The sequence below is a fragment of the Hippoglossus stenolepis genome, chromosome 8 (assembly GCF_022539355.2).
Source record: "Hippoglossus stenolepis isolate QCI-W04-F060 chromosome 8, HSTE1.2, whole genome shotgun sequence".
Taxonomy (NCBI): domain Eukaryota; kingdom Metazoa; phylum Chordata; class Actinopteri; order Pleuronectiformes; family Pleuronectidae; genus Hippoglossus; species Hippoglossus stenolepis.
The window spans coordinates 24128295-24139860 of record NC_061490.1 but is presented as its reverse complement, the minus strand read 5'-3'; the positions used below and the strand labels follow the sequence as shown (position 1 = coordinate 24139860).

The 11566-nt window shown below is 43.3% G+C and overlaps 1 protein-coding gene across 1 annotated transcript; it reads left to right on the top strand.

The window, feature by feature from the left end:
- The first annotated feature begins 1144 nt into the window (after positions 1 to 1144).
- ica1 (islet cell autoantigen 1) lies at positions 1145 to 11323 on the top strand. Its single transcript, XM_035163262.2, has 13 exons — positions 1145 to 1344; positions 2986 to 3015; positions 3129 to 3300; positions 3838 to 3910; positions 4337 to 4460; positions 4969 to 5167; positions 5950 to 6075; positions 6321 to 6419; positions 6838 to 6938; positions 7092 to 7138; positions 7293 to 7556; positions 9772 to 9861; positions 10047 to 11323. The coding sequence occupies exons 2-13, from the start codon at positions 2999 to 3001 to the stop codon at positions 10166 to 10168; spliced, it is 1434 nt and encodes a 477-aa protein (XP_035019153.2). The 5' UTR covers positions 1145 to 1344; positions 2986 to 2998; the 3' UTR covers positions 10169 to 11323.
- The last annotated feature ends 243 nt before the right edge of the window (positions 11324 to 11566 follow it).

Sequence of the window (11566 nt, the reverse complement as noted above, 5' to 3'; positions counted from 1 at the left end):
ATAATAAAGATGTAAAACAACCCAACAAACAACAACGAGCTCGTTCCGGTGGAGGATGAAAACCGAAACTGACCTCAGGGTGTTCAAGGATCAAAAGCTTCAACGCTCGCTTGCTGCTAATCAAATTAAGATCTATGTAAAAAAAAACAACACGCTCCCCAGATATAAATCCATAATGTCAACGCAGCTCAGTGGGCTTGTGCAGTGAAGCTGCCTGAGCTGTGTGATACTCTCCCAGATCCTGTCCGGGGCAACAAGCAGGTACATCAATTTGGCGCATGACAAGAAAATTCCCTTTAGGTGACAAAGAAATGTACATGCCATTAGATCAGCTGCGGTATAGTGTGATGGAATAAACTGGAGCCAGCAGATGAAAGCTCGGGGGCCCCACACCAGCAGAGGAGACTATTAAAGACGTCCCCCCCGTCCTTTGTGTTACACTGCCCTCGTTTGGACAGACACAGAACTGATGGTGGGCAGTGGGGAGTGGGGAGTGGGGAGTGGTGGGAGTGATGGTGGGAGTGGGGAGTGATGGTGGGAGTGGGGAGTGATGGTGGGAGTGGGGAGGGACTGGTTCAAGACACTTAAATCTTATACAGATACTTAGATTTGTATACACATTGTTTTCTAACGTGTGTATTTGTTTGTCAGACTGGTTGTTAGAATGAAAAGAGTGGTAGTTATCGATGTACCAATGTTACTAATGATAGTAGCAACAGTTAACGCTGAAAATTAATAATTATTCTAATGTGAATAGGAGCACATACCTCCACTGAGACACAACAGTTCCTTAAGATTCAACCAAGCAGCAACAGTTTGCACAATAGAAATCAGTTTCCTCAATCCGCCTGATTTCTTTCATCAAGATCCTTAAAATTATTCTCTGGTAAATCAGTAAAAATATCTAAACTCTTGCAGTTTGACAAAATCCTTGATTAGGATCGAATCCCTCCATTTTGTGTCCTACACACTTTTGTGTTACCTGATGCTCTGCCTCCATCAAAGCACTTTTTGCACGAGCACCACACTCGTGCACGAGACATCCACACACACCTGCTTGTGTTTGCACGAGAGAAGAAAAAGGAAAAAAAAAAAACCTTTGAACGTGATGCGCGCGCCAGATCTGGCCAATTACAAACCGGAGGACAGTGACGTCAGCGGGCGGATGATGCAGCGGCGTTGAATGAGCAGCTGTGTGCGTGTGTGCGTGCGTGTGTATTGTGTGTGTACGTGTGTGTATACGTGTATATGTGTGTGTGTGTGTGGCCTGTCATCCAGACTCAGCCTCGTGCAGCGATGAGCGGAGACTAACGGGTTTCTCCTGCTGGACGTCATCACTCTGAGGTATTTGTGTTGTTATTCAGATGAATCGTCTCCTTTCCTCTGAGATGTTCAGATGTTCCCTGTGCTGTTCCCTGTTATTCTCCCTGTGCTGTTCCCTGTGTTGTTCCCTGTGGTTCCCTGTCGGAGGAGGAGATGCAGGAAGCCGCGGCTGTTTCCGCTCAGTGACTCAGGCTTTGTTTCGGGTTGTGCTGCGGTTTGATTCCCTCACATTCACACACGTTTACATGTTTAAATCCAGAATCAGTGAATCTCTGTCGCTGTCTCCTTCTGGTTGATCGTTCATTTCCTCCACATCATCGATGTCAGGATGTTTCGATGCGTCGTGACGCGCGAGTTCCGGGTAGAATCCAGTGGTTGGTGATGGTTTGTTGATGGGCAGCAGGTGATGATGCACATCTGGAAAACAGCTGGTGTTGGTGTCTGTGTTTAGATCCGTTATTATTATTTCACTGTGATCCGGTTTATAGTCAGTGTTTAAACAAACCTCCATTCGTCCAGAATGATCAACATCAGGAATAAGAATCAGTTCAGTTCGATTACTTTAGATTCTCTCATGAAGAGAAATATTCAATTAACTGTTTTCCAAGATTAATGTATTTGGTGATCAAGCCTGTTTTAGTTGATCTCTATGAAATTTGCTCTCATGAGTTATAAAAACCTCCTGAAACTTAAATCTACTGGTGGATGAAGTGTTCAGATCCTTTCAGTAAAAGCGTAAACACGATCACTATATATCTTACTTTATAGTATATATTACTATATATATATGACTATACCCTACAGGTTAACGCCCTCATTCAAAATCCTTTATGAGTAAAAGCACATAACTATTTGCTAAATGTTCTTATTGTCTTAAAACTACAGTTAGTTTGTTTATCCACTGCTGTCAAGTAAATGTATTTGAGTATTTGCCTCTAAAAGGTTTTTAGAGAAGAACACAAATGGAAATACTACAAGCTAAAGTACAGGTACATGAACGTGGTACTAAATATTTGCTCTCTGCTCATTACCAGCACCGCCTCAGTCGCACCTTGTGACTCATGCATCAGGCTTTTACAGACCAGGGTCGAGAGGAGTTCCCTTTGTTTTACTGGAGCTGTCGTGATGTGCAGTGACCATGTACTTGATAGTATTATACTAGTAGTACTATTACTGTGTCACCAAACTGTGAATGACTCCGTGCAAGTGGAAGAGACTTGAACAGAAGCTGGGATTCAAGCTTTTGTTTCACACATTTTTGTCAGAATTAGTTTTAAAAAGCAACGTGTTTTCAGGATCAGTGAAACATGATCCAGTTTCTTTGTTCCAGTTAAAAACCTGCAGCTGAGCAAACACAGGGGCTCGAGTCCTCCTGCAGCGGCCGCAGGTTCGATTCCGACCTCGCCCCCTTTGCTGCATGTAATCCCTGCTCGCTCCAGCACAAAAAATATCTAGAATATGAGTCTCACAACGTACCTTAATGCATATCGGTTAAAAATAAAGGGGATCTGCTGACATTAATTGGCTGAAAATTTGGGGAAATGTAAAAACAAGTGTCCCAAACCCTGCTACTGTGTTTCAGGCTCTATCTGTGATCCAGCGTTAGTTTAACCCCTTTGCTGGATAAACCTGAGACTCTAAGTTGTTCTTCTTTCTCCACAGATAATCGTTCAAAATGGACGGAGGACATTTGTGAGTAAACCTCTGTGTAACGCTCAGTTTTTACCACATTGAACAGGTTCTTGTTGTTTATTAAAAGTGCAGTGGACAGATGTTTTGATCCTTAATCCCACACTTCGTTGCAGTGGCTACTCCCGCGACTACCTGGACCGCTTCATCCAGAGCCAGGACTCGTCTGTGGTGAACAAGTTCCAGCAGAGGTACTGGAAAACCAAGCAGACGCTCATCAAGGTCACCGGCAAGAAAGAGGACGAGCATGTGGTGGCATCGGACGCCGATCTGGACGGCAAGCTGGAGGTGAGGAGGAAATAAGAGGGTGTCTCTTGGGGGGGGGGGAGTTTTACAGCGTCCTCGCCGGCTGCCATGTTTGCTTCCAGTTGCCTTTAGTCACATCACGGAGTCATTAAGAAACACGGGAGATCCTTCCGCCTCAGGTGGATTCTTCAATTGACTAAAATGGCTTTTTGATTCGCACGATGCCAGCATCAGCTCCGGGCCTGGATCTCACATTAGGCTGCGTCTCCGACCTCCATCATCTGCGCCTCTGTTCCGGGAGTGAGGGGGAATTTAACGGCTGAAATCGATACTTCATAAAAGCCTGGACACCCAACCGTGATTTAGATCGGGGCCCTCGATAAATAAGGCGATAAACCACTCAGAACTTGATATCTACATAATGTGATGTGACATTTTTTAAAAAGCCTTTTAAAAGCTTCAGCGTTTGAAATCAATCAAGTATCTCGGGTTCATCCAGGTTTCAGGTGACTACACACGAGCTTCACTCAAAGATCGGCTGCTTCTCTGACTTCACGCTGGTGTTCTTGTGCCCTGCAGGTCTTCCACTCCATCCAGAGAACGTGCATGGAGCTGCTGAAGGTCATCGAGCAGTACCAGAGGAGGATCTGCTGTACGTTAATCAATCACATTTAATTTGTACAGCCCATATTCACAAGGGCTCAATAAGGATTAACAAGGTGCAACTTCCTCTGTTCTTAACCCTCAACAAGAGTAAAACTACCCAAAAACCATTTTAATATGCAAGTTCGTATTCCAGAGATGATCCTTCCTCTTTTAAATGCTCTTAAAGCTTAGAGCATTATTAATTTGAGACTATAAACAATAAAACATATATATCCATCCATCAGTGGTTCAGAATCCCTAAGGACGTCTGAGCTCATTGACCCAAACCCCATCGTCTCATTGGCTGTTTCACTCTTCGTACGTGTACTGAACACTGGAACTTCTTATGTCATCGGATCAAACTGCACATCCATGTTTTCAAGGTTGCACTGATTGAATCTGACCGGCTACATTCCTCGTCTCTCCCGTGCAGTTCTTTCCCAGGAAGAGAACGAGCTGGGTCGCTTCCTGCGCTCCCAGGGCTCGCAGGATAAAACCAGGGCTGGAAAGATCATGCAGGCCACAGGGAAAGCCCTTTGCTTCTCCTCCCAGCAGAGGTAGGAAACACACACAAATACCATCGCTGTATCCGTAACCATAGAGAAAATGTGACCTCGTTTAATTTTACTCCCTCAAATCCCACAAAGGGAACAGGGAAGAGTGTCTTGTTTGTCCCAGAGCTGAGTGAGGACACTTCCAGGAACTTTTACCCCAAAGGAAGCAAATAATCCCAGTTACAGGACAAGTTTCCTAAACAGCAGCTGCAGGTTCAACTCTAAAAGATGAATAATTGGTTCTGTATCTGAATCTGTGTTTGCTAAAAAGAAAAATAGGACAAAACAACAACACGTAATTACTGTTAATACAAAGTGGTTCACTTCACTAATATAATAGCTCTGTTATCGTAGTTCCCTGTTAATAATGGGGAATGATGGCGTGGTACACAAATGTGACAAATACCATTGGTGTTTACTACGTTCACATTATTCAGTGGAGTGTATTATCTACTATCTAACCCCTGTACACCTGTAACAGCATCTTAACAGTGACTTTAACGTCCTGCAGAGTGGCTCTGAGGAACCCGCTGTGCCGGCTCTACCAGGAGGTGGAGACCTTTCGCTACCGAGCCATCTCCGACACGTGGCTGACGGTGAATCGCATGGAGCAGTCGAGGACCGAGTACCGCGGGGCGCTGCTGTGGATGAAGGACGTGTCTCAGGAGCTGGATCCGGACACGCACAAACAGATGGAGAAATTCCGCAAGGTTTGTCTCCGACGTTTTAAAACACACGATAACAGAAATAACTCTTAACATAAGTAACGGCTGTAATTCATGTAGTTCTGATGACCACGATCACTGGGACACTTGAATGGACCTAACGGACCCTCGTTCATGTTATTAGCAACACAGCGTAGCAGCTTTTTCTGCCAGGCCAAATCAAAATTTATGAAAAAAGTCTGTTATTCCAGTAATTACAAATTATAATATAGAGTGAGGCCCGATAGCTCGACTATTCCCTTGAATGGGAAAGTCAAATATCAAAGTAGAATTAGTAGAGCACTTTCCTCCATCAAGGCCCTAAAGGCCTGTTATGAAACCACATTTAAATCCACTAGATCCAGTTTTTAATTTGGATCCAGACAAATAGCTCATAGATATGAGTCTCCTGAATTTGTCTGTTTCATCAATCTCCATGAATTATTCCTTCCACCAAGTTTCAGTGAATCCGTTCCAGTATTTTTTGAGTAATCCTGCAGACAAATAAACAAACCACACAACCATCCAGCCAACAAACAAAAAGACTTTAGCCTTGAGCAATTTAATATAATGACTCATCATCTCCCCCCCCAATCTGCTGAAAAGCCCACACGAAGGGCACGAGGGAGGAAAAACAATGAAAGAAGCCACTAGATGGTGCAACACACCGTTAAATCCCACTGTTCACACCGTAACCATCAAGGACCCAGCTCTGCTCTGTTCTCACTGCTCACACCTGGATGACACGTGACCCTGTGGATGCTGGTGGTTTTCATGTTGTCTCTCAGGTTCAGGCCCAGGTGCGCTCGACCAAGAGCGGCTTTGACAAGCTGAAGAACGACGTGTGTCAGAAGGTGGACCTGCTGGGAGCCAGCCGCTGCAACCTCCTCTCCCACGTCCTGACCACGTACCAGGTACACACAGCACATCTGGGTTGTTTGCTTCACTCCATTCATCTGAAACAGGCTGATGTCAGTGGCTCCAGGGCATCCGGTGACGACAGGAAGGAAGACGAACAGAAAGGGGACAAAGGAAGTCCCTGCACAGGTTTAACCATCACAGCAGAGGAGACAGCACTGAACACTTCACAGGACACTCACTCATCTTCAAAGTGTCCTCAGCTGAATGTGCTGCTCTCGGCTTGTTTCTGCTGTTTCAGACGACACTTCTGCACTTCTGGGAGAAGACGTCCCGCACGATGGCAGCCATTCACGAGAGCTTCAAGGGCAGTCAGCATTATGAGTTCTCCACACTGAAGGTCAGAGGTCAGAGGTCGACTCGACCTGAACTGATCCGAGTTCAAACTGTGACGTTTACATGCACCGCAAACTTACAACTATTGACTTTACTCTGAATATTACTAGTTTACATGAGCTGCTAAGAGATAATTTTATTCATCTTCCCATCTGTTTATCCTCTGAGCGTCATACAGCCAACATTTTACTAAAACTCAGACGTTATACTGCGATTAGGACGTATTTATTTCCACATTTTGTGACGACTACGGTCGAAATACTCTACGTCTTCTCCTCATTCAGGTTTAAGGTCCTTAGAAATTCTGTTTTCATGACAGTGTCTTATTCAGACTGTTGCCTCTTAATAAGGTTCATATCCAAATATTGGTTGAGTAGATTTAAATCTGGAGAATTAGCATTAACTTGTTTTTTTTCCTGCAGACTTTAAAAGACCCCACGGACAAGCTGGCGAGAAAGAAAGGGAAGAAGAGAAGTAAAGTGGAGACTGAGGACGGAAAGAAAACCGAGACGACAGAAGACCAGTGAGTTGTAAAAAGTTAATCTCATGGTGATCTTTGCTCATGGAGGTAGACCAAACACAGTGAAGACAGGACGTGTGTTTGTTAACATCTTTCTTCAGCTGTCGCCTTATGTACACATGGAGTTTTATAAAGTTCTGGTTTTTATATTTATAGACTCATCTCACTAGCGAGTGGAAACATCAGCGGCAAGACGGAGGAAGGTAAAAAAGTACAAAGTTTAACATGTAACTACAGAAGGTTCTTCCAGTATTATCTACTGTGGAAATACATTAGTTACATCACTGTAGTATTATTATATAAGTTTGTGTTATTGCTGAATCTCTCTCGATTGTTTCTCATTCACAACCTCCACAGGAAAAGAGGGTCCCCTCTCATCGGGTCCCGAGCTGGAGGGTGAGGAGGACAGCCTGGCCTTCCTCAACGAGATCCTGGGCGGTTTGTCTGTGGACGAGGGCGACTTCTCTCGAGAGTGGACCGAGGTGTTCGGAGACAGCGAGGACGGGACGGGCGCGGCGGCATCCGGGCGACCAGCAGACGCCCGGCAAGAGGAAAACGACTTCTTTCTACCGTCTCATCTGCTCGACCAGAGCTTGAACAACCTGCACTCGTCCCTCTCAGGTCAGGACATACGAACGTTGTGTGTGTGTTTGTGTGTTTGTGCGTTCGTGTGAGCCAAAGGTTAAAAACGCCATTCTAACATTTTGATTTCACTTCATTTTGTACCGAGTGTATTTTCCCACACGAATAACTATAAAATATTTAGTGTCTGCTACAACTTTCTGTTCTTTTCGTTTGTCTCTACTTCTATCGAGTCACATCTGAGGCTTTTTTATTTATTCCACTTTATTCACGTCATTCAGTTCTTTCTCTCCTTGCTCGGTCGTTCATATAGCAAGAGCAATGCATGATGGGAAACATTATTGGAAACAATGAGTTCACTGTATATGGTTTAAATATCCTCACTAAACGTTGAGCTCTACAAAACATCACTATGTAGTGAGTAGCGGGTGATTTGAGCCGTAGCCTGAATGTTATCTATCAAAAAGACATTAGCTGAGGTTTCGACCATTAGGGAGAAATACTCTCTCTCGGCTAAAGCCACGTAAAAAACTTCAAAACCAGCCGCAGTTTCATTAGGCAATGAAAACTAAATAATAACTTGCATTGTCCATGAAATTTCCATGAAATTGACCATTAAGAATAAAAATAAAAGACTAAAATAAACTGCTTTTCCTCGGTTGTAGCTCACGATTTCCACACAGGGAGAAAAGTGGCCGTATAATGATTTATCAAACCCCCGTCTGTCAAAGTAATAGAAGGAAGCTATTACAACATGGCAATTAGATTTGACGACCTATAGGTAATTGCCAACTACTTTCCATTCATCCGGGGCCTGGACGCTGGCTGTGAGCGCCGCGTCTGGTTGGGTTGATTCGGTTTTGTCTATTTCCAGCTTGGACGGTTGTGTGTGGCTGCATTATTATAAAGTCGTTAAGAAATGTGAACCTGTATTCTGTTGTATTTACGTCATTGGATGAAATTAAAATAGAAATTAGTTGATTATCATCGAGTGGTAATCCACCAAGTCTTTGAGGCAGAGGCAGAGAAAAGTGGCCTTCTGATAAAATCACACATTTAGGAAAATAGAAAAACATGTTAGAAAGAAAAACTAATGTCAACAGGTTCAGGTTCTGGTCTGTGGGTTCGGAGGAAAACAAGATGACGATGACTTTTGAAAGTGGAGACTCGGAGTCCAGGTGGTCAGTGAAGCACACACGGGTTCGATCAGTCTCCTTTTTAAAAAAAGCTGTCACAACATATTCAAGCTGCTTGACGTTTTCCACAGCTTGAATTCAAAATTAAGGGACGAGGGCAGAAACCAAAAGCTCATGACCTTCTGTCAGCTGAACGACCGGAGCCCGTAACCGTCAAATCATGGAGAGAAGCTGGTCCAGGGAGTCAGACACGTTAGGATCACAAAGCCTGAAAAACCAAAGCAAACGCAACGAGGGCAAAAGATCAAGAATGTGAAACAAAGCCGACAAATCATTAAGGAAGAAAAACCCCAAATTCCCATGAGCCAAACACACACACACACACACACACACACACACACACACACACACACACACACACACACACACACACCTCGATCTAAACTTCACTACATTTAAAAAAAAATGTTTTATTACCTCAGAGCCGCGGAGGTTTTCATTGCCGCTTGTCTTTTAGTGGGATTACGCAAAAACTACTAAACCGATTGTATTGAATGTTGGAGGGTGGAGGCCTGAAGAACCCGTGAGCTTTGGGAGCAGATTCTATTTTTCACTTTAGTTTTAAATTACGCCCTCCTAGTTTATTCTACTCTATTTCTTCTACAATATACAATAATAAACTGCTACTTCAGGTATTACTTTATCAGTTGGTATTTTGCTTTTTGTTCATTTCAGCCAATTATACATAGAGTATAAATATTTGAGTTTAAACTGCGAGTGCAGTATCGACGGCACATTCCAACGTCCTCCCGGGTGATATGTGGTGTTGCTACACGTTTTATCATCAAGATACATAACGGACAAACTCAAAGTAAACTTTTCTATCACCAGAGTTCAGGAGTGTAACTGCACGTTTCAGCTTGTATGTACAGATCCAGTGATAACGGCCGATTTGATCTTGCTGCAGTAATTGTTCTTGATTTGTTTGTGTGAGGCTGTTACACAATATCTGTGCGAGAGAGAGAGAGAGAAAGAGAGATTTGATTTATACGCAGGATCACGATTTGGCACTTTTAGTGTCTGCTGCTGATTAATCCAAACCTGCGTCTCCTCTTCAGATTGGGCCGACGACGCTCCGCAGCCCGTTGCCCAGACAACGGAGCCCTCGTCTGGGGCCAGTCAGAACGCTCCTAGGCCAGCGGTGAAAGGTAGGACGGAGCTAAACACGTCAAACATGTGAGGTTTAAACAGATAAAAGTAAAAACGTGTCTTTAAGGGAACTTTCTAAGAACTTCTGGGTTTGTTTCGATTCATAATCTTGGATCTCAGCCGGATGCAGAGGTGTTTATATTCTTGTTATATTATATTCTAATCCTTTTAACTCATTTCACAGAGAAAGCAGCGATGTCCAAAGACCTATCGGCGTGGTTCAACCTGTTCGCCGACTTGGACCCGCTCTCCAATCCGGATGCTGTCGGCAAAACTGACACGGCGCACGAACAACACACCGCATAGTTCTCTCTTCTCCGATGGGAACGTTCATTAGTGGGAACAGCAGCATATTGCTTCCACTGCGGCCAGAGAAATATCTGCTATAAGCCAATTTATTAATCAGCAACTATGACAATAATATAAATGATTTCAGTCGCACTTCCAGTTAAAACTCTTCCATGGAGTCTCCTGTTTCCTTTGATTTGACCCGTTCGCATAAAAACAAACTTTCTGCATTTTAATTTATCTTAAAGACTAAACAGTTAATTGAGAAATTAGCCAGAGACAAATCAATCATAAAAAATATAAATATCCTTTACTGTAACAATAACTATTATAAAGACCCACTAATATGCTGTTATAATCCCAAAAGTTGGTAAAAACAAAAAAGGCTGCTTGTTTTAATAACAAAATATATGATATTGAGAATAATGAGACGAATTCCTCGTTCTAACCAGGTACATCTTCTGAGTTTTCTCCTCCTAGTGGCAGCAGCATTCTGCTGGGACGTGTCCCCACTAATCTCCACCAGCTCTCGTGTCCTTTCCGTTGTGAGAGAAAACAAACATTTCCAACTCGACCCCATCAGGCCTGTTGTCTATTTATCTTGGTGAAGCACTTAACGTTTAGCGTGGATACCTCAGAGAGAGTCTGGAACAATAAGCCTTTTGACGTTCGCTGCCTTGGAGCTTTTGAGTCTCTCGTAGCATTCACGCTTTATTTCTGATTCTCATTACTGCAGATCGCAAACAGACACGACTCCTTTGACTTAATGAGAAACAACAGTCAGGGGGTGGTGGGTGGTGGTGGGGGAAATGACAAAGATCACAGTGCAATAGTTCAGTAGTTTGCAAAGTAGTTCATGATGCTGGGTGAAGGAAAGTTAATGAAATATCCAGAAGTATATTTTTCTGCCATTGATGGATTAAACCGACGCTGAAATTCTATTTCTCGTCACATTTGAAGTGAACTGGACGAATCAAGAAGTTGTTTCCCTTGTTCAGGAAGAAAACACGTTTTCCTTTCTAGGATTAATGCTTTTACATCTGCTTGCTACGGTCGTGCTGCAGCTGTTGAATATATCCCACGTGTCACCACAAGTTCAACATTACATAAATATACATTAACTGTTGCATGTTGCATGAATGGTTTTGTTTTCCAGTATAAATATGCATTTGATCACTTTGTACATGTATTTATTTAACATCTGCAGTTTTCAGTGTTTTCTTCTCTAACTGATTGTGACTACGACGCTGCAGATTGATGTGTCTCAGTAAACGCCTTAATCTAAATCACTACTCAACAGTATTGAACCTCATAAATCATTATTGGATTCCTTCTGCAGAACGTTATAACCGAGAGTGACTTTATTTTATTGTATCGTGATTGACTTGTGTCCTTTTTAAACCATAACCAAATGCA